The 24000-nt window shown below is 45.5% G+C and overlaps 1 protein-coding gene across 2 annotated transcripts in view; it reads left to right on the top strand.

Annotated features, from left to right (window-relative positions):
* Nucleotides 1-24000, top strand: part of LOC116395119 (plexin-A1-like) — a 237855-nt gene that overhangs the window by 118052 nt on the left and 95803 nt on the right. For both annotated transcript variants that reach the window (XM_031868709.1, XM_031868708.1), the window contains exons 5-8: nucleotides 14940-15040; nucleotides 16575-16698; nucleotides 16986-17139; nucleotides 18450-18549. In XM_031868709.1, the coding sequence (XP_031724569.1) occupies nucleotides 14940-15040; nucleotides 16575-16698; nucleotides 16986-17139; nucleotides 18450-18549 (479 nt within the window). The remainder of the gene's footprint in view (nucleotides 1-14939; nucleotides 15041-16574; nucleotides 16699-16985; nucleotides 17140-18449; nucleotides 18550-24000) is intronic.

Raw genomic sequence — 24000 nt, 5'->3', positions numbered from 1 at the left:
CTATTCCTTTAAAAATCTATAATAGCAATTGGGGACGGACGCAAGTGAATCGATTTTTATGATGGCTTCTCTCATAGGAGCTCTTTTTTTTGCCTCATATCTGTGCCGTGATGGCAGGTTTTGTCCGTTCAGTCTGTGTCATATTGTTTCTTTGAAAATCCGACTCAAACTAATGGTCAGAGGAGAAGAGATGGAATGACCGTCTCTCTGCACAGCCGTAATGGCCGAGCTCCAACATTGACCAAATTCACAGTCCAGTCAGCGAAAAGAGAGAGCGAGAGAGAGAGAGCTGAGGAGGTGAGGAAATATAATTGGCTCGCAGGATATGGTCTGTCCCCTTTCTCCGACTCTTCCTGCCTCATCTTTTCATTATTCTTAGCGGTCCTCACTTCTGTCTCTCGGATGGAGTGAGTTTGTGAAGTAACTGCTCTCCCACCAGCAGCAGCTTCAGACGGCATAGAAAAGAATAAGGATCTTCATCTTCCCTCTGCTGCAGAATGTGAACTTGTGTTCCTGTAGAGCCTCCCTGGCCTGCTGATGAGGAGCGTCTTCCTAGCCGGAGGCTGCGTTGACTAGAGATGATGTCTCTGGGTTTAAGGTTGCTGGCCAAGCCCCTGGGTTGCATAAACTTGGGCTTTCCATTTTTTTCAAGCCCAAAAAAAGAAATATCCAAAAGAAAAGACTATTGCTGTTTTCTTTTACTCGAGACAGACTCAAAGATCACTGTGACCTCACAAGACACATTTTTTGGCCATAAATCAAGAATGTATATGCTAATTATGACAATTTCACACAAATGTCTAACAGGATAAAATGATGGATGTGGATGTAAACCGGATCATAACCGGTTGGCGGAGGCATACAACTCTGAGGTTGTAATTACATTAGTATGAGCAAGTTGTGAATGAAGATTTTGGCCAACTTTATGCTAAACGTACGATTGCTAACTTTAGGCGCGAGCTAATACACATTAGCTTGTTGTATATAGCTGATTGTATCATCACCTTATCTTCACGGAAAGGAGTTAAAAAAGACGATCAAGAAAAAAATCACTAAAATCGAGCGCTGACAACAAGTTTATAGTTGTTGTTACAGAGGATATACGTATATAAAGTGTTACCATCTGGTCAACATTTTAGCCCTGGACTATTGTCAAACAGGCTAGCATCCTGCAACATTGAGCCTCATATTTATTTAGCTAATGTAGTTGAGTTTTTCTTTCTTTGGGGAAGCAAAACAATGTGTCAACAAAAAACATTGACATATTCACCTCATGACGTTCTTGTAATGGTGAACCCGTTAGTTACGCACTCATTTTAATTGTGGTTGGTCCACAAGCTCCTGCGAGGGACACATCCGTCTATGTTTGTGCGAGGTGCTACTATCCGTCTGGTTAGTGCTAGGTGGGTACACAGAACGCAGTGGGTTAATCAGTTAGCCAATTGTTCTGAGCCATAAAAAACCAACAGAATGCTGCGGGTGGAGGTGATGCATCTCCACCTTTGGAAACCCTCTTCCCTTTGGCATCCCGGGCCTCGGTTCCTCAGCGACTCAGGACTCTTCTCACCAAGCCATTAGAAAGCCTGTCATATACATATTCTCTGTGATAATCCCTTCCAGAAGTGAGGTATACCTTCACACTGTTTGTCCTCTCCTCCTCCTCCTCCTCCTCTTCATCCCTCCATCCCTTTCTCCTTGTTGAATAATAGAAAGGCCAAGTGATGAGAGCTCACATCACAAAGCCCATTCCCCACTTGACAGAGCAATTTACCTTTTCCTATATTCACTCACACACATAATTAAAAGTGGTATATTGGACTGTGGCGCATAGACTGCGTATCTGTACAGCAGTACTGACTCACACACAAGCACGCGCACACACACACACACACACGCAGTGCGAAAACATAAAACTGCCGATTCACTGCGAGAGGGTAGTTTTCGATTAGCGAGCGATGGATTTATACATGGCTCTCTTTGTGTCTCTGCCTCACACACACACACACACACACACTCGCACACATACACCGTGTATCTTTGCCTGCCTGAAGCTTTCGGCCCATCTCTTTCTGTTCGGCGATATCACGTCATTTTTGGGCTCATAAAAATGAACAGCGGCACTAAATCAATTTTATCACTGCCGTTGTTTCCTCGTTACATGTTCAAATTGTCCCGATCTAATAAAAAAAGCGGGGCAAGGAAGATTTTTCATCCTGTCACCACCCTCCGCTGTTGATGTCACCGAGACAGATATTTCTCCCTATGGATGACATCACCCTAATTGCTTTAAATAAATGTCTGAGCTGATTACAGCTCATAATCTATTGATTTCTGCCGTACCTTTGTACCAAATGACTCCCTTATCGTCTTGCTGCTACTTGGAGGTGGCGCTTTCTCTTCACCCATTCCCCATTAGAATGAGTTATTCTTCTAACAGACTTGTATTTCACATTTTGCTTGTTTTGGATGATAATGCAATCCAGTTCATGTATTGATGCACAGCGCTCCTGTGAGGACAGGCCCATTGTTTGATCTTCCCTCCGCTGTTGTATCACCACCACATTTCCACTACTGAACACGCGGGGCAAGGTCCAGGCCTCTCTGCTTGTCAAACAGCTTTGTAAGGTGACCCCCCCCCCCCCCCCTTGCTCCCCCCTCTGTGAGGCCCCTCAGACAGCGGCATAATGGTCCGATGATGTACCTCCGTGTATCGATTCAGCCACGGCACAGAAATGTACTCAGCTCCACTGTACTGCACAGTGGAGAAACCCTACCCCTGGCACTGCATCAGAGAAGGTTCATATTCAATTCACTCAGCATTTACTGCATTTGGAGGTCAGGGAGAAACGACCGTCGCTTGCTACCCTTATTTTTTGTTAAAGCGGTTTCTTTCGTGTTTGTCCAACTCTAATGCTGCTAATAAAAAAGACCAGTGAAGACCGGGACAGGGAGAATGATGAGGATAGGTGACAGGAATCTTCTGGAAGTGCCCCCGGGCCCTGTCAGCTAATCGTGTGGCGAGTCGAGTTTTGGAACGGCAGTGGGTTTGCGTGGGCAAGTTGAAATTAGTGACAGAGTGGTTAGGACTATTGCTCAAAGACGCTGTCGTTTCAAGCAGGGGACGACTGTTAATATCATTTGTGAAGTGTCTCTGAGCAAAAGACATTGCAGTCCTCCAGGGCTGCTGCTGTCTCAAGCTCTAACACTTGACTTTATCCGACCCCTCTGAGCCCCTCGTGGATTTAACCAGCGGCATCAGTTTTAACAGACACTCAAACATTTACTTTTGCACTATCCGAAATTCGTTTGGCTCCAAAGCGGACAGCCACTCCGGCAAAAGCGAAAAGCTACACCAAGCGTTTCCTCTTTCTTGAGTCGACAACAGTGGAGGAAGTGCTGCGGGAAGAGTTGATCGCAGTTGCTCCTGCGCTCATTAGCAGTCTGTGGAGCCCTTTGGATGTGTTCTGGGGTTTGTATGTGAGGGCTTGAGAGCTGGACAGAAGTGCACATCACACTGCCTTGAGTTAATTAGCATGGACTTTCCAAACCATTTGATTTGACTGTTATTTCAAAGATATATATATGCATGACTCAAAATTGCATTTTAGATTTATTATTTCAATGTGTACTAATAAATTAATCGCATATTTGCTGTCAAAAACTAAAAGAAAGGACTTTTGACAGTGGTGTGACATACCTTTTAAACATTTGCATCACATAAGCATGTTTTTGAGTGGCATCATATCTGCCAAAGTCCTTGTCCTTTTCTGTCCTACACACAAACACAGACACACACACACACAGTCTGTCAACGCTGTCTGTCAAGGCAGAGAGATGAGTGATCGGCTGATCAGAATGTGATTTGTGAGACGGTCAAAGAGACTGACAGCTATAGAAAGAGAGAGATGTCTTAATGTGGTAGAAAGGAACAGCGTGACCTGGGTTTGAACAAGGACATAGACTAAAACTCATTTGTAAAAGAACTAAACTTAGTGACTGAGTGTGTGTGTGTGTGTGTGTTAAAGGAATACTTAATTCCCCAAATCATCATTTGTACATTAATTACTCACCGTGTGGTACCTTGAATTCTTGAAGAAAACCTGCATGCCTCCACGATTAACGAAGAATTAGAAAACAAAGAGACGTCTTGATGAGTTAAAGTAATTGTGGGCTGTGTTTAACAAAAGAAAAACATCCGTTTACGACCTCTCACACAACTCCTGCAGTATCATCCAAGTCTCATTTGTGCATATTTGCTAAAACCTTACTATTTAAAGTCGAGATGAAATGAAAAATGCCTTTTAGGTCACATCTATCATCATGCTATTGTGAAAAAGTTGCACAAGAGGATCAGATGATGAAGAGAAACATGTTAAAGGGGATCACTGTTTAGGTTTTGCTGATTATATACCCTGTCAAAGACTGTCGGGTTTCCGTCATAGACTGTATATACGAAGTGGACATAGCCATTGTGACATTGTGATGTCACCCATTGGTTTGTGGACTGCTGTTTTGAAGCCCAGAGTTTCGCATTTTGGCCGTCAACATCTTGGTTTCTGGCCATCGCCATCTGGGTTATTTGCAACCAGATGGGACATGAGGGGTTAAGTACTACAAAACGTTGAATAAGACATTGCAGTCAACCTAACTACTTACAATTAACTTTCATTAACTCAACTAGTGACCTGTCAATCACAAGGTAGCCACGCCCTAAAGCATAGCCTTCTCTGTCGTCTGTTTTACTCTAAATGGACCATCATTTACGAAATGAACATCATGCTGTATTGAAGAAGACTTGAAACTAGAGATTGAGACCATAAACTCATGTTCACAATGTTTACTGAGGGAATAAATCAAGTGAGAAGTAGAGTCATTGTGCATTTATTGTTAGGATATGGCTAATACCTGCAGGTGATTAGCAAGCTCATGAAAACAAGAATGCACTTTTAAAGGATAAGGATGCAGAGCTCCTCTCTATGTTTTTCATCCGTATCTCGTCTCTCCGTCTCCTCCTTGTGTATGTCTCTGTCTACTCGTGATCTATGGCCTCATTCGCTGTGTTTTTCAGTGTCCAGCCAAATTCATGACAGATGAGAGCGTAACAGAAAGACAGAGCCAGAGAGAGCAGGAGAAAGGAAGGAAATTGGACGGGAAAAATAAATAAATAATGAAAATGAACAAAAGAGAAAAGTTGTGTATTTTATATCCTGGAAACACCTGTGTATGCAAGTTCATACTGTAGCTCTTGTATCCACAGAGTGCGTAGCTGCATGTTGTGCACATGGCAAGCAGCCTTGTTTTCATTGAATTCATATCCACATGTTGAAGTTCTTCTATTAATTCCCACGTGTAGACCATCTTTGTCACGCCAGAACGTGCATACCACAGATTTCATGACTACGTTGCTGGTTGTGTGTGCGTTTGTGCGGCCTGTATGTCTTAAAACTCAGCTGGCTGGCAGAATAAGCCATCCGTCAGCCTATTGTGTAGTAATAGCGCCTCGTATTCTCCCCCATATTACACCGAATGGACAATTACGGCCGGGCCTATAGCCGCGACTAGCTGGCACCGCACGGGCCCCATATGTGGAATGAAACATCAGTCGCAATTACATTTGTGTGTCTTTCTCATCCATCCTCCCCCTGCCTCCCTCACCCCCCACCCACTTCCTCCCACCCCCCTCCCCCTTCTCATCTGCCACGAGGCGAATTAAGAGCCTCTCTATCGTGACCCAAATGAGAGAGCTCTTATTTATTTGCAATAAACTCTCCCCCATTATCTCCCCTGCTTCCCCTCTTCGCTCCACTCTGGAAACATGGCGACAAAAAAAAAATTTAAAAGAGCATCTGAATCCCTCTGGAAGATTATTTTGTCTACAAACGCCGTCCGTTGTTATTAGTTTGAAGACTAAAATTAATGGTTTAAATGGACATTTATCCACCGTGGTCCCGGTCCTTCTATCTTCTTGCACCACATCCCCGAATTCCCCTCCCTCTCTCCTCCCCGCCTCCCTCCACCGTCCACAGATAGATGTGTTTCCCTCTGCAGCAGCAAATAGGCCAGGAATGAAAATGCCATATTTAATATAAAAAGGTGGTCCTCTCTTACTTACTGTCACACACACACACACACACCTGCTCCCTAGCCACACCAGTAAGACAAAGAGTCTTTGGCTCTCCCATTTCCCATCCCCCATCCCATTATCTGTTTTCTAAAACTCAATAATTGAACTCTTCCATTGGAATACATCATCCGCCCTACTACCACAAAGCCCCATTGAATAAACTTCTCTCCCTGGCTATTGTGTTTGAGCGTGACATGTATTTTCCTTTTTTTTCCTACTCCCCTCCCTCTATCAGATATGCTGTATTACTAGCATGGTATTTGTCCAGGCAGCAAATGACTGCAATTTGCTGCTATTCAGTGTCCTGTAAGAGGCCTGTGCCTGGTAATGGTAGCATTACAATAGTTATCAGACACAGGCTACTATCATCATGCTATGAATCTGCCATAGGCCATTGTGTCCTACTGTACGTCGGTGTGACACAGAAGGAGGAGGTGTACAATGTGAGGATGAAATGGGGGGATAACTGGCATCTAGTTCAGTGATGTGCTGTTATGAAAGCTGTCTATGGGTAAACCTTTATAAGTAATGTCACATGAGGAACATATACATCTCTACCAGTGGTGTATAGTAACGAAGTAGAAATACTTCGTTACTGTACTTAAGTCGTTTTTTTGGATATCTGTACTTTACTTTACTACTTATATTTCTGTTGACTTTTACTTTTACTTCACTACATTTTGCAAAGAAAACTGATACTTTTACTCCGATACATTTCCCCTGAAACCTTCGTTACTCGCTACAAAATCAAATCTATCTTTAGAAACAAAATGAATCATGAGACCAGCGTCGGGGACTGTGGTGGAACAGAGACTGCAAGCAAGCAGGTTTGGTGAATCAGTGGTCCTAGCTTACAAGTTAAATCATTGGTTAATCACGGTAATGCGCAATTACAAACAAGTGCTCTCAAAGCCGCGGTGTTTAGATTCCCAGTGATGCCCAGGATGCTATATGCTATAGCTAGCGAGCGACTACATGAGCAGAAGGTGAGTGGTGACGAAGACCAACACCCGTGGATCGCTAGCGAGTTAGTGAGCTGAGGAAGTGTTGACAGTTGTGAGATTTTGTTGATTTGAGTCATCTTAGCTATAATCATTGCAGCACTAGTTGGCTAACGTTAGCTAACTTAACGTTAGCTAGCCACCACACCATAGGATTGACAGGAGCCGCGAGAGCGCAGCATTAGGGTTAGCATTAGGGTTAGCATTAGTATTAGCATTAGGGTTAGCATTAGGGTTAGCATTATGGTTAGCATTAGGGTTAGCATTAGTGTTAGCATTAGGGTTAGCATTATGGTTAGCATTAGGGTTAGCATTAGGGGAAATCCTTCCCAGCTGGGCACAAGCTGTCTGTGAAGCTGAACACACCTCTACCTGCCTCAGCGGCCTGTGAAAGGCTAGTTAGCATCGCAGGACTAGTCTTCAGCCCAAGAAGAGCGAGACTGAATTCTCGCAATTTTGAAAACCAACTTCTTTTGAAGATGAACAGGACATTTTTCAGTTTCAAGTAATGACTGGGTTGTTACTTTCGGTGCTGCTTTAGTATTGATCATGTTTTGATATTTGAGTAATTTTGTGGATGATCAGATGGAGTTATGATGGTAGCAGTCGCCCAATTGCAGATTCAGCTTGAGCAAAACCTTTGCCTATTGTGTTCAGATCAGGCCCATAGGAGTTTACAAGGCAGGCGTCCTTTCTCACAACACTGACCTGATGCATCAAGTGGATGTTTTTTGCTGAACACAACATTATGCATCTGCCCTCTACATCCTCTAGTCGGAATGGGCATACTTAAAAACGCACTGTTACAACTCCTTCATAGGGTCATATTGCTTTTTGGAGAATTATGATGATAAGTTCATAGTAGATGCAACAGTATACTTATGTACAATATATTATGTTGAACATTGTTGCTCCTGGATGGATCACAGCCAACCCAATTATTTTCAACACAGCTCCATGTCCTTGGTCATGGTGGCCACAGCACTTAAAAGAATAAACTTCATAATTCTCAAATTATTTTTTATTAACAGCATTTACTTGTACTTTTACTTTCAATACTACATTTAATATCAGAAAATTACTTTTGATACTTAAGTACAATAAATATCAGATACTTTAAGACTTTTACTCAAGTAGTATTCTAATAGGTGACTTTTTACATTTACTGGAGTAGTTTTCCAGTAAGGTATCCTTACTTTTACTCAAGTATGGCTTTTGAGTACTTTATACACCACTGATCTCTACAACAAAAGGCAAAAAGAAGAATTGCAAAGCCAGAAAATCCTCCAGAGTTTTCAACCCGTGTAATTTTCCTGTATTGCACGTGCGTTGTGATAAAAATGCTTGCTGCACACGTAGACGATGCCGGTTCAAGGCACGGGCAAGGACGGGCCAATGCCGAGCTTCCTCGGAGAGAGTATTTAGATGTGGAGTATATCAAAAGAGAACAAAAGGGCGAGGAAAGATGCCTCCCAAAATGTTCTGCTAGCTATCTACAGACTGCGTAGGCTAAAGGGCGCAAGACTTATTGTCCGATACAATAATTCACTACATGTTAACTGTCCTAAAGAACACTCATGTTAACTGATGTTAACATGAGTGTTGCTCCTCCGCGAATCGCCACCTTAACGTGGTGGAGGAGTTTGAGTGGCTCAGTGATCCTGGGAGCTATGTTGTCCGGGGCATTAGCCCCTGGTAGGGTCTCCCAAGGCAAACAGATCTCGGGGGAGAGCCCAGACTAAGAGCGGTTCAAACAACCCTAATGATAAGCAGCCCACGGACTTTAGCCACCTCGCCCGGACCAGGGAAACCGGGGCACCCTCCCGGAGCCAGACCCAGGAGGGGAGCTCGTCGGCGAGCGTCTGGTGGCCGGGCCTTCGCCCCATTGGACCCGGTCGGGCTCAGCCCGAATAAACAGCATGGAGCAGCCACCCTGTGGACCCACCACCCGCAGGGACAAGCATCGGGGTCGGGTGCAATGCAGACCGGGCGGCGGGTCAGGCGGGAGGCCTGGGCGAGCCGATCGCCGGCAGCATAGACTAGCTCTAGGGACGTGGAACGTCACCTCGCTAGCGGGGAAAGAGCCGGAGCTGGTGCAGGAGGTGGAACGATACCAGCTAGATATAGTTGGACTCACCTCCACACACAGCGCTGGCTCTGGAACCAAGCTCCTGGAGAGAGGTTGGACTTTGTCCTTTTCTGGAGTTGCCAGGGTGAGAGGCGCCGGGCGGGAGTGGGGATACTCACGAGCCCCCGGCTGAGCGCCGCTGTGTTGGAGTTGTCCCCGGAGAACGAGAGGGTCGCCTCCATGCGCCTACGGGTTGCGGGGAGCAAGGCTCTGACTGTGGTTTGTGCTTACGCACCAAACAGCAGTTCAGAGTATCCGGCCTTCTTGGAGTCGGTGGAGGGGTCCTGGAAAGGGCGCCACCTACCGACTCCATAGTTCTCCTGGGGGACTTCAATGCTCACGTGGGCAATGATGGAGAAACCTGGCGGGGGGTGATTGGGAGGAACGGCTTGCCCGATCTGAACCCAAATGGTGTCTCGTTATTGGACTTCTGTGCGTGCTATGGTTTGGCCATAACGAACACCATGTTCGAACATAAGGTGGCTCATAAGTGTACCTGGTACCAGAACACCTTAGGCCGGAGATCAATGATCGACTTTGTAATCGTATCATTTGATTTGCGGCCGTATGTCTTGGACACTCAGGTGAAGAGAGGAGCAGAGCTGTCAACTGATCACCACCTGGTGGTGAGTTGGATCAGATGGCAGGGGAACCGGTTGGAAAGACCCGGCAAGCCCAAACGTGTAGTGAGGGTGAACTGGGAATGTCTGGCGGAGGACCCTGTCCAGGAGGTCTTTAACTCCCACCTCCGGAAGAACTTCTCTCAAATCCCGAGGGAGGTTGGGGACATGGAATCCGAATGGACCATGTTCAAAGCCTCTATTGTGGACGAGGCCGCTAGGAGCTGTGGCCAGAAGGTCATCGGTGCCTGTCGTGGCGGCAACCCGAGAACCCGGTGGTGGACACCGGAGGTGAGGGAAGCCGTCAAGCTGAAGAAGAAGACCTTCAAGGCCTGGTTGGCCCAGGGGTCTCCCGAAGCAGCTGACAGGTACCGGCAGTCCAGAAGGGCTGTAGCTGCAGTGGTCGCGAATGCTAAAACTCGGGCATGGGAGGAGTTCGGGGAGGCCATGGAGAAGGACTTTCGGTTGGCCTCAAGGAGGTTCTGGCAAACCATCCGACGGCTCAGGAAGGGAAAGCAGGGCTTACCCTAGGCTGTTCTCAGCAGGCGGGGGGAACTGCTGACCCGGACAGGGGACATCGTCGGGCGGTGGAAAGAGCACTTTGAGGAACTCCTAAACCCGACCAACATGTCCTCTGCAGAGGAGGCAGCGCCTGAAGATCTAGGGGGAGGCTCACCCATATCCATGGCAGAGGCCGCTGAGGTAGTCAAAAAGCTCCTTGGTGGCAAGGCACCGGGGGTGGATGAGATCCGCCCTGAGATGCTGAAAGCGCTGGACATGGTTGGGCTGTCCTGGCTGACACGCCTCTTCAATGTCGCATGGGGGTCGGGATCAGTGCCCATGGACTGGCAGACCGGGGTGGTGGTTCCCATTTTCAAAAAGGGGGACCGGAGAGTGTGCTCGAATTACCGGGGTATCACACTACTCAGCCTCCCGGGGAAGGCTTATGCCAGGGTGCTGGAAAGGAGGCTCCGACCGTTTGTCGAACCTCAGATACAAGAGGAGCAATGCGGATTCCGTCCCGGCCGTGGAACAGTGGACCAGCTCTTTACCCTCGCAAGACTACTGGAGGGGTTCTGGGAGTTTGCCCAACCAGTCTACATGTGCAAAAGGAGAAGGCTTTCGACCGGGTCCCTCGGGGGTTCTTGTGGGGGGTGCTGCTGGAGTATGGGGTGCCGGACCCATTACAACGGGCGATCCGGTCTCTGTACGACTGCAGTAGGAGCTGTGTCCGCATTCTCGGCAATAAGTCAGACACGTTCAAGGTGGGTGTTGGCCTCCGCCAGGGCTGCCCTTTGCCTCCGGTCCTCTTCGTGACTTTCATGGACAGGATATCTAGGCGCAGGCTGGGGGTGGAGAACGTCAGGTTCGGGGGTCTCGGGATCACCTCCCTGCTGTTTGCAGATGATGTGGTCCTGTTAGCCTCCTCGGATTGTGACCTCCAGCATTCACTGGGGCGGTTTGCAGCTGAGTGTGAAGCGGCGGGGATGAGAGTTAGTACCTCCAAATCTGAGGCCATGGTGCTCTGCCGGAAACCGGTGGATTGCTCCCTCCAGGTAGGGACGGAGTGCCTACCTCAAGCGAAGGAGTTCAAGTATCTTGGGGTCTTGTTCACGAGTGAGGGTAAGATGGAGCGGAAGATCAACAGACGGATCGGTGCGGCTGCAGCAGTAAAGCAGGCGCTGCACCGGACCATCTTGGTGAAGAGGGAGCTGAGCCGGAAGGCAAAGCTCTCAATTTACCACTCGGTCTACGTTCCTACCCTCACCTATGGTCACGAACTCTGGGTCGTGACCGAAAGGACAAGGTCGCGGTTACAAGTGGCCGAAATGAGCTTCCTCCATAGGGTGGCGGGCTCAGCCTTAGAGATAGGGTAAGGAGCTCGGTCATCAAGAGGGAGCTTGGAGTCGAGCCGCTACTCCTTCGCGTCGAAAGGAGTCAGCTGAGGTGGTTCGGGCATCTAATTAGGATGCCTCCTGGACGCCTCCCACTGGAGGTTTTCCAGGCACGTCCAACTAGGAAGAGACCCCGGGGAAGACCCAGAACACGCTGGAGGGATTACATCTCCCAGCTGGCCTGGGAACGCCTCGGGATCCCCCAGAATGAGCTGGAACATGTTGCCGGTGAGAGGGAAGTCTGGGTCAGCCTGCTTGGCCTGTTGCCACCGCGACCCGACCCCGGATAAGCGGAGGAAAATGGATGGATGGATGGATGTTAACATGAGTCATTTGTGACTACCAACATCTCTTACTGCCCCTCACCCACCCCATTCAAAGCAGTTCTAGAGCCCACGTGTCAGGATCCCCCAGTTTTCTCATTCTTCCTGCTGATACCTCACTTTTGTCTTTTAAGAAGCTCAGTTTTTAGTTTCGGCGGCTTATAAAAACGTAGCTTTGGGTTCTTTACCCTGTTGGTGGTGCCCCCCCTCCCCACACAGCAGCTTTTAGGCATGTTGTTTGCTAGCAGTGACAAAGTGACTTCACACAATACAAAGTCAATGGAGAGGGATGAATTGTTTTCCCCTCCGGTGTGGGCGGGACTTAAATGCGCTCCGTCTCTATAGTTGTAGAGATGTTTCAGCCTTAGAAGACTTGAGCCGCACTAGTATACTAATGTGGCTGTGCAGAAGGACTGTAGGAGTCACCTGATGGAAGCGCATATCTGAAGTACACAGTGACGTGAAAACCAACATACACATTAGTGTCTGATTAATCATGCAGCAGTTCAGGCAAAGGACATTAAAAGAGCCTGATTTGCTGTTTGAAGGTTGAGAAGTTTAAAAAATAGGGGAAGAGTTTCCACTTTGAAGGTTTCTACACTGCTGCGCCTGCAGCTGCCATTAGAATTCACCCTCAGCACCTTCCTGCTCACCCGGTGTGCCCCCTGCCTCTGCAGTGTTATTGATGTCGTACTTCACCTGACTGAGGCAGCTGGTGGTGCGTGCGTGTGCATGTCTTGGGTGGTCAGTGATGTATTTAAGTATTTAACAACTGCCCCAGAAAAACTTGTCTCAGAATTTGGTCCAAAATTGTGACTTTATCGCTGCTGTGTGTGTGTGTGTGTGTGTGTGTGTGTGTGTGTGTGTGTGTGTGTTTGCTTGAGGCAGTTTTATGTCTGCCAATCCGTCTGTCTGATAGACTGGTGATTTTTGAGATTTAAGAGAGTATGCCCGAGTGTGCACAGGTATGATTAAAGCGTTTCAATATTGCCCGCTTTATGGGTAATTCCCCGGCGAGTGTTCTACAACCTGGGTGAAATTCGGGGTAACTCTTCCTGTTAATCGTGCAGACAGATGGCGGATGGTGAAAGTGCATGCAGCGGCAGAACACGTGTCTGTTTAATGACCAGTGCAAAGACAACTGTCTGTGGAAATGAATTTGTGAAATGATGATTCCTCTCAGCCTCCCCTCCCTTATGTTCCTGTTCTTCTGCACTTGGAAGTTTAAGAGGCAGGTACATTTGGACAGCACTGTTTGATGTCCTTGTTAATACCCAACTTCTCCAATTTCCCCAAAGACATCATTAAAGTTTCATCTTATCTTAGTCATGCAGACACACAGATGGCAGCCGGTAGAGATTTAGACAAAAGGAGTAACCCTCGATGCTTATCTCGATGCTGTTATGGACAATAGAATATTCTTTGCAAGGGAGTCACTGATATTAAGCAAACTTAGTCCTTTTATGTTCTGATATGATTCTTATGTTCTAGTGCAGAAATGTGTCTACCGTCTGTAAGTGTCAGTGTCAAAAACTACAAAAAATGTTATTGTAGATTAAGTATTACCTTTGCTCAATTTTTGACAGCTGGAAGAACATATTGTTATTATTCATTTACAAAGTTTCAAGGGATATCCTAGGTAGAAATTTGTGATAGTGAATTCTAAGCAAGACAAAATAGGTTCATAGCTTCATTAAAAGGCCTTAAAGGGACACTTTCATGTTATCATCCATACATTTGGGGGACTTTCAAGAGACAGGAACGGTCAAAAAAGAGGCAGAGATTCCATGACTTTCGGTCCTGAGTATGTGTCACCAAAAAACGCTGGGTCATACACTTTTTTCTGCAACTTTATCTTTAATATATGTAACCTCCCTGCATGGTTAATGCTTTCAAACGCCGTGCCCCTCATTCGTAACACAGGCTTTTAATTAACAAGACTAATACTTTACAGCCATGCTCGCAGCTCTGTGAGGCTTTGAGCTACATGCTAACATCAACATGCTAATATGCTCACAGTGATGGTGCTAACATATGTATGATGATCGGCTTTTAAAGATGTTTACCTTGTCCTTATTTCAACATATTAGCATGCTAACATTAGCACTAAACACTAAGTACAGCTGAATATGAATGGAATGCCATTAGTTTCGCAAGTATTTGTTTATTTAATCCTCATGACTAGTAAACAGAGCGTAATGTGTAACATTCATAGTGCCCCTTCAATTAGTGGCTCTCAGACCAGCTTTCTTTCCATTTTAATCTGTTACGATTCAGTTCAATTCATTTGTACGCAAGAAAGAAAAATAGGTGATTGAGGAAAAAATTCTTCAACATGCGACAACGGAAAATGATCAATACAGCAGGAGGCCCAGTCTGTTTTCCAGATATTTCAGATTAATTTCAGCGAACAGTTGTGAGCTATTTACTTTTTCTAGATTATGTTTAGTATCTCTTGACTTAAACTGCTTGCTGGCATCAGTGTTCCCTGGTCCACTGGAGAACTGTGGGCAGTACTCAGTGTATCACAAAGAGATGTTTGTCACAGGGTGTAATCTGAACCCATGCGTGTGTGTGTTTACATGTGTTTGAACCTCTGCTTCTCCCCCTCTAGCTAGCCTCGTATGCAACAGCGTGGAGCTATAAGCAGCACGTCCAGAGCTGTTTAACTCTGATAGTCACAGTGGGCTTGTTCCCTTTAATCTCATATTCCAGGCGCAGGACACCTCCGGTAGATCCCGCGTCCACCAGACCTATACGGTTTAAGCTGTTTTGAAGGCGGTGTGCACAGCGGCGCTGGTGTGCAATATTAACCAGACAGGTGTGTGTATGTGTGTTTTATTTCCAGGTCACCCGTGTACCGGTGGAGAGCTGTGAGCAGTACAGCTCCTGTGGAGCCTGCCTGGGATCAGGGGACCCTCACTGTGGCTGGTGTGTGCTCCATAATGTGTAAGTACATGCATACTGTTCACTATGTTGTACTCTTGCAGTAATTTCCGTGGTTACATTAAGTACGTGCTTTGCAGTTCATGATAATCAGTTACGGTGACGGACAGAATTATGGAGATTCTATCAATTCCGGCAACGGCCGCTGTCTGTCCGCCTGTCTGTCCGCCTGTCTGTCCATTCACTTGACCGCGATGTCTCAGGAACACCTGGAGAAAATGTCATTGAATTGGGCACAGACCTCTACTTGGACGATCTGATTATACGTATTAAAAATGATGGAAGAAGAACATAAAAGGAGAGCTTGAGAGGGAAGTTCAAACCTTGCCGATATCTTCACCCTCACTGCTCGAAGTGGTCGTGCTCGTTGTGTTTCTGACATCAGAAAGTTGTGGTGGGAGGGGCTTCAAATGCTGTTTGATAACCTGACAAGCACAAGGTTCGAGTCATACTGACCCCTTTACACTCCAAGCAGCGTCGATGGATTCTTTCTTTCTTTCTTTCTTGGATTCTTGTTCTGGTTCCATTAACCTGTTCTGCTAATTCTGTCTGAGACACTTGTGTCAATGAAATTACCATTTTTAGCAAATACAGTTATATAACACGTTTAGATTTAGTGGGAAAGGTTCTGCTCCATCAGGGACGTCTCAGAGAATCAGAGATGCAACGAGGATTCTGTTGAGAAACCAAACAGAAACACACTGTACAATTTGGGTTATAATGAGTGGTTATTACGTAGGCTACTTAATTTGACGTGACTCAAGTTCAGTACCTTACATAACGAACTTACTTGGGCTCAGTATCATTTAAATTATTACGAGTACCAATTCCAAAAAAGCTATCTGTCAGAGAAAAGGCGATCTCCTGTGTTTCTTAACCCAACTTTCCCCCCCGTCCTCCCCTCTACACAGACTTTGTTCTGAATGAGACCTAGCTGGTAAACACACACATAGAATCTTGGTAAAGTCATTGACGCCATAGGGTTGGCATGGACGTGTCATCAGGGTAATAGTGAGAAGTGTCAGGTTTTAAGGCCACCATGTACACCTGCGTTTAAACGATTGGATGCTAGCAGTCAGCTGATGAATGAGCCACCGATGGGGGCACATGAATGAACAGCCGGTGCCAATCAGCTAATGCAAGCTTGACTTCAGTGCTCTACCTGAGCTAACGCGATGCCACATTTGTTTCTCACTCTGCTTTGACTGTTTCTATCTGCCATAATGACAGACAGCCTTTGAATTATTTATAACTCTGCATGAAACCCAGCATCCTGGAGCTGTTCAATAGATACTTCGGTTCAAACAACCTTGAATGTTAACTTTGTGAGTAAGGATTTTTGTTTTTTAAGTGAGAAGCGGCTGATGCCACCTTTTGTCCAGATAACTTTGCCCATGATACAAAGCAAGATGTTTCTAACCTAAACAATCAGTAAATAGGATCAATGTGGATTTGATAAACTAAAGAAATCAGAATTGAATCTTACCTATGAGGTTTGTGATTGGAGATGTGACCGCGGTATGTCGTCCTCCTCCAGATGTTCAAGGAAGGATCGCTGCGAACGAGCAGAGGAGCCTCAGCGTTTCACCACCAGAGCGGAGCAGTGCGTCCGACTCTCCGTCCAACCCGACACCGTCTCCGTCACCATGTCGGAAGTGCAGGTACAGTGTGTTGGCGTATCGGCGAATGTGTGTATGTCGTTTGTGTGACGGGGGGTAAGTGGAGGAGAGAAAGATGGACGGGACAAAGTGAGCAATATAAATGTGAAATTAAATCCAATATAGCTTGTTCTTGAGTCATTCCTGGCAATCTGTCCATCAGTTTGAGTTTGAGCTGAAAAGCCACATCTGACCCGACGTTTCTGTCTTGCTTACTGCATCACTAATAAAGTAGATTGACTTAAATGTCATGTTGTCCCTCACCTTTCTCCTTTCCTTCCTTCCCCTAGTTGTCACTTCAGACGCAGAATGTTCCCAGTCTGGCTGCTGGAGTGAACTGCTCCTTCGAGGACTATGTAGAGACAGAAGGACGCATCTATGGTGGACGGATCTTCTGCCTGTCCCCTTCTACAAAAGCCGTGTCCCCCATCACACGAGACCAAGGTAAGAAGAAAAATATCCCAAGAAAACCAAAATACAGAGTGTGAGAAATCTGTGGAAATGTAAAATTATGGAGTGAAGTTTCAAGATCTCTAACTTGAACTTTCTCAACTTTGTTCTTTCAAAATATTTTATTTCATATTGGTATTTTTCCCAAAGACATTTTTATTTCTTGTCAAGTTTTATTTCATAATGCCACTTTTCATAATGTTACAGAGAGTTGTGTTGTTAGCAGTCACCAGCCCCTTGCTTTTCAGCTAATCATGTAAACCCTGTCTCTTTAAAGCTAGAACACGCTAGCCAGTTAGCTCCTGTTAGCTAAACCAACAATAATGTCAAAGTTATTCTGAATGAACCAATTTGAAGGCCACAGCTGTAATTAATCACAGCACAGACACAGTAACTAAACCTTTTTAAACTTTGTTGAGCCTTTTCTAGCCAGTTAGCTTGTTAGCCAGCTAGGTAGGTAGCCTCTGTGGCCATGTTAAGCTAGTTAAATGAAAATGACAGCTTTGAGAAGTTCAGTCTGTGTGTTAACTTAAAGCTAATTTACAATAGAACTACTATTATGTTGATGTTGCTACAGATAACATGTGCTAACTAGCTAACTCTGGTTGTAAATGTGGAGCTTGTTTGTTAAAGAGGCATGTGATTGGCTGAAAGGTCAGAAGGACAGTGACAACACCACTGTCACAAAACAATTTATTTATATGACTATTTACAATTATCAATCTATTTATCTAATATTGAACATGTTTGGGCTTCAAATATCTATCACAGTAAATAAGTCCTGCTAACAATTGCACTTTCTCGTAAAAAAAAAATACAAAAAACTTAACTGACATTTCAGACGCTTAACAACCTTTTGTTTTGGAGAGAAGATGACTTTAATTCATTGTGGGCTTCTCGGTTGAGCGGTTCTGTTTGATGCTGCACAAATATGAATTGTTTGCTTCATTCAGCCTGTTCGTTCAACTGTGTGAAACACGAGTCACTCTGCTCTTTAACGGCATCCATTTCTTTGTGATTCCCATAATAAGAAACTGCTGATTCATAGAACTTACTGCACAACACCCATAAATGTAGATGGGCAGCTGAACCGCTTCCCCCACCGGGTAACATCTCTACCAAATTCCGTTGATTCAGCTCCAGGCTTAACATGTCAGAATCAATGCCTGGGCATGATCCTGGGTTCATGAAACCATATACTTATTGTATATGATAATATTAATTGTATACTACAGAAATATTGGAAGGCTGTTGAAAGAAAAAAAACAATGACTGATAATATGGTGTTTTGTGGCTGTACGTAGGTGACCAACGTGTTATAAAGTTGTATCTGAAGTCGAAGGAGACGGGGAAGAAGTTTGCCAGCGTGGACTTTGTCTTCTACAACTGCAGCGTCCACCAATCGTAAGTGTTTTCTTTCAAATTAAGAAAATGAAGGGTTTGCTGCTGTGTGTGAGTGGAGGGGAATTAGAAGTGGATGGAAGGAGTGACAAAGATTTTCTCAGCATATGTGCGACACCCAGGAAACAGACTGCAGGCTGGTGGAAAGCATTGATCAATGGAAGGGTGACTGTGGTTCTCTCCCAAAAGCAATAATGCTAAAATATTGGCCTGCAAATAACTCCTATAATGGAGAACCGAGAGAACGGCATGCAACCTTTGCTAATTCATTATTCAATGAAGCTTTTTACAAATCAATTAGTTAATTAAATCTCAAGTAATAAAGGGACTACCGGTGAGTGAAATAATAAATCGATTCCTAACCATGCAAGACCCAGAAGGGCAGCCAAGCTTGGGAGGCTAAAACATGTCAGTCGTGTTTCTTGGAAATTAATTGCCCCTAATTTTAGTATAGGAATACCGATTGGCTTTTCAGCACTGGTTTGAGAGCAGATTTAGTTTAGTGTTTTGTTTTTGTATATGCATGGCTGAACTTGTTGCTTAAGGAAGAAGAGCAGGGAAGGAGAGAGACTGGAGAGACGATGTACACGTTTTTTGAAGAGACTGTTCTAATTTGGTGTAGAAATTTGTCATTAATCAAAGTCGATATTATTTTTTACTTCAGTTGATGCAATATTATTTGTAGTTGTTAGAGCTGAACAATTAATTGTTTTCTATCAAAACTGCAATTTTTAAGACTGCAATGTTCACAGTATGAGACCTTGAAGAGCTGTAGAGGTGATCGTTGTTTTAGTCGTTGGCTACAAGGACAACACACAGCTGTAGCTAATGGCTAATTAACGTTAATTAGGTGAAGGGAACCGGCTGTTGTCAGTATAATGTTATCTGCTCTCTGCGTGCTGGTGCTGTACAGTTAATACTCCTCAGTAGATGCTTTTTTTCTTTTTTTAAGAAACTTTATTGTGTTTGTGAGTCTATAAGAGAAACGTTAGCTGCAGTGTTGGAGTGCAAGTGAGCAACAGCTGGCAGGTGACAGACAGTGGTCCGAATCTTAGCTTTTTAGTCATACTAGTGTTTTAGCATTTCACCTTTAATAAACTTTGAGATAAGAGCTTGAGGAGTCAGGGCTTTAAAGCTGTCTTTCCTTCAAGGCATCTTTGCTTTTCTGTGACACTAACGTTAGCTTCAGCTCAGCTAGATGTTGCTAAATGCTATCATATGCTAATTTACAAACAAATTACATACAGTATTCAACGTTTACATTTTTTTTTTAAATGCACAAAATGAAATCAAAACATAACTGACTATTAGCTATAATTACTTTTCAAGTCACCATTTACTCAATATGCATCCAAAGCTAGGCTACCTGTAATACACAAACTTCATAGAACGCATAGTAAACCCTCGTGAATATTATATACTCATGAACAGTTAATCAAGTGATAATAGTTACACATTTATTGAGACATTTTGGCAAATATATTTAAGAGAAAGGGGCTGATATGCCCAAAAAGTCACTAATTTGTGGCTATATGCCTAAAAAGTAAGAAAAAAAAGTACTTCAAAGCGTATCTTGTTTAATGTTGTAGACAACAAAATGCAGGCCTGGAGTTTAAATGGCTATAAAAGTCATAGAAACGTTTTTTTTTTCTAAAATGATTCAACAGTGGTTTAAACGATTTTCAGTTGAAGTTACACAAAGAGGGAAGGGGCAGAGAAGAGCAGGAAGCGGAGCAGCAGGGAGATGGGCCTAATAATGAATGAAGAATGTGTTCTTAATTGACCTGCCTTGTTAAATAAAGGTTAAATGAAAATAAATACAATGTCATTCCCTAAATGACTCTTGGCTCTGAAGTCGCTGAGATTCACTGTTACACACACTCTCACTCTCTCCAGTCTCCTCCACCTGGCACACACTCTCATCTCTCATTTAGGTATCTGCACTTTGTGTCGATACACCTGAAATGAAAATGCATCCGCGGCATACTCGAAAGTGGATTTATCTTACTCTTGCCAAGCGTAGATTGATGACTGCATTACTTCCTCCCCTAATGTTTACATCATTTAAAATATCCTAAAATGAGAATACAATCCATTTTTGCCCCCCCCCCCTTCTTTCTTTCCTTCTTTCTTTGGAGACCAGATGAACATATCTTCTCTTAAAGAAAATAATTGAAAAAAGGGAAAGTGGAGTCAACATATTTGGACAGAAAAACAGCCAAACAGTACTAGTCTCCAAAAATGTCTTGTGTTCGTATGGTTTCCTGTGTGCATTTTTTTCAATACATCTAATGAACCATGAATAATAAGAAAGTAGCCCAGCAATGCATTAAATCAACTATATGGACAAGGAACTGAATTTAGACTCTGGTTCCTCTGTGAAGAACACTTCCCGGGCCAAAACACAGTTTATAACTCAAAACCACAGATTATGTCCATGACCTTCAATTCCTGAATCGCCAGCGTTACAAGCGACTTGTGATAAGGAGTGTGAAGTGCACTTGTCCTGCTTTGGTTCCCTTTCATGCCACCATCCTTCCCTCTAGACCCCCCGGCCCTCTTTTCTTCTTCTGCCTTCCCACCTTCCTCTTGTCTGCCTATTACTTTCTCCTCTTCCATCCCTCTCTTTGCCCGTCTCTCCCTCCCCCCCGACCCCGACCCCTCTTTCCCCCTCTCCATCCCCCTCCACCTCCCTTTTCTTGCCCCTCTCTTGTTCATCAAGCCCATTTATTGCCTGCTCTCTGCTCCTGGCCTTGAATATATCTGCATAGTAATAGGCCGTTAATTAGCTCTAGCCGGGGTGCCTGTGTGGAGATCGTCATAATGGAGTGGGCTTGGAGAGAGAGAGAGCTCACCTGGGCCACTTGTCAGGGCCTCCAGGCCTTGTGCAGTGGCTTCGATTCATTTTGTGAACGTGTGTGTGTGTGTGTGTGTGTGTGTGTGTGTGCGTGTGTGTGTGTGTGTGTGTAGTATTCTGTTTGTTCCCTGTGAGCTAGAGAGCGCACAGGATGTGTCAAAGTAAATGCACCGTAGTGGATATTTATGCATATTTTTGTGGATGCACAAAGTGTATTTCTCATTTCTGTGCGTACGTGCGAGCGTGTGTGTGCGTGTGTGTGTGTGTGGGTGCGTGTGCATGTGTGTGCGTATGCTCTGCTCCCCTGATTAACCAGCCCACCTAGCCCTCCTCTCACTCCTGCATAAAAAGGCGGGCTGCTGTTTAAGCCTTTGATGTTGGCTCGGCTGGGCCTCACAGGACTCTGCAGGACTGTAAGACTACAGTGCAGTTATCACCGCAGCAGCTGTAACGTAAACCCACATATTATACACCCCCCCCTTCCCCTCCCCGCTCTGTCACCTTTTGCCTCTGAATCTTTGACTCCGCCCTGCAGGAAGCCTTGCGCAGTGGGCCAGCGGTGTTCAGTGGCAGATAATGGAGTTCTCTTCGTGGGCGGGTGAAAGTGCAGCACGGTATCGGCACTGATACACAAGCAGAGTAGCCCGCAGGCAAGCGCCAGCGGGTGGGGGGGTGGGGGCTCTTGCGCAATTTCACACAGCCCCCGCTCGACCTGCTCAAAGGCGGATGCAGCACCTGCATCACCAGCCTCACACGCTCTCACGCAAACAGGTGCACGCACAGTCAGAAGGAGCACACACAGACGGCACAGCAAATACAGCTGCAAGCTAGTTACATACTATGTTAGAAATTTGCATTTAAAAAAAAAAAGAAATTTGAGGTTTGGAATAGTTTAATTGAGCATGCAGGAGGAGGAATAATGCATCTTTAAAGAGAGACAAATGGGAGCTGGAGGGGAAGAGCAGATCAAGGAAGAAAACTCCCGAGCTGGTGAAAAGACGGCCGAGAAGGAGGCATGAAGAGGGAAAGAGAGACGTAAAGCGGAGCATTGTGTCCATTGTGTCAGGAATAATGCGTCCCACTCAGCTAAAAGGTTAGCGCCGCAGCCTCGGGCCACCATGACCATTACAATATGAAAGGGCTCCGAAATCTATGCAGTGACGAGAGGCACTTATGGGAGGGGACCGGCCCACGCTCGGGCCCCCCAGGCAGGGCTCTCACTTCCAGGCAGACCATCCAGAGACCCATAACTACGTTATATATATATGCATGCTGGCAGCATTTGGGCTTATCTTGTTGGAACCAGTTCAAGGGTCAACTTTTCTGTGTTCACATGACAATTGGTTTGATTTTCGTGGCAAAAGTTGTGTTGGTTTCAATTGTTCAATACGTGTGACCGGCTTTAATTAAACTGGGGGGTTGAGACTTACTGCTGTTGGATGGCGTAACAAGATGCAATCATAATGTATAATGACTCTAAGTCCCCGGTTGAGTGTCTTAACTTCTCATTTGGTTCCTGTTCTGTATAACTTAACGACGTATGCCTCATTTTATGGCAGCTCACTGTGGAGCTTTATTGGACAAAACACAACGAGGGCTATTTATAGATCACGCAGCACAGCCGGTCTCATAACACCAAGAACAACTTTATTTATGTAGCACTTTTAAAAAACAGAGTTTACAAAGTGCCAGCTCAGTAGATAACTACTGGATACTTCATTTAGATCGGCACTTCGGCCAGCGTTTAGATCCTTCCTCATTAGGAACATAACTGCAGCTCTACCCGTGACTCCCTCCACATTGACCAGAACGAAACGAGCGCCGTCACGCACGTTTGTGCGGGGCCATTGCTCGCGTATCAGCAGCTTTGTTCCATCGATCCGGCCGCGCCAGGAACAAAAGCTCGGAGAAGAGGAAAAGGCGTTTGACCCGGCTCTGTAGCAAAGGCCTTGTTAAATAGCAGGGGCGGGGGGGTTATTGACTACATTGCAGCAACGCAGCCACTTACCCGAGCCAGCCGTCCAGGCATTGACAGCTCAACCGTGGGACAGGTCTCCACTGCCCAGGTGACCCAGAGGAACGCAACCATGTCAACACTGGCGACAGCTTGCTTGCATGCGTGTGTGTGTGTGTGTGTGTGTGTGTGTACAGGTGCATCTCGGTCTATGTGTGTGATACTGCTGCACACACACATACACACGGCTGTGAATGTGTGGGCACACGTCCCTGCAACAAGAAATCGATGAACCCTGGGGTTAATAGTGAGGAGGAACTGGCTCACCAGCTCTACTAACAAACAGCAGACTGTTAGCATAACCTCAGTCCGCCTTGCTCCCCACGGAAATCCACCGGCATTGATTATAAACCTCCCACTGCAGTTCAGTGGAGTCTCAGCAGCTTATCGCTCAGCTATATGAAGCCCCTGTCACCCTGCCTCTCCAACACAGGCCATTGAGGAGTTAACCCTCTGAAATCTGAATAAACCCGGGGACAGAGAGACAAAGACACAACGCGGATTAGACTGAAATCCAATTTAAAGTGTTTCTGGAGGCAGGGCGGCATTGTGGGCTGAGCATTGTCCTTTAGTTTAGAGGGCC

This window comes from Anarrhichthys ocellatus, unplaced genomic scaffold (genome assembly GCF_004355925.1).
Source record: "Anarrhichthys ocellatus isolate YVR2014 unplaced genomic scaffold, GSC_Weel_1.0 scaffold44, whole genome shotgun sequence".
In the NCBI taxonomy this organism is placed as follows: domain Eukaryota; kingdom Metazoa; phylum Chordata; class Actinopteri; order Perciformes; family Anarhichadidae; genus Anarrhichthys; species Anarrhichthys ocellatus.
This window is presented reverse-complemented; position numbering and strand designations above follow the sequence as displayed.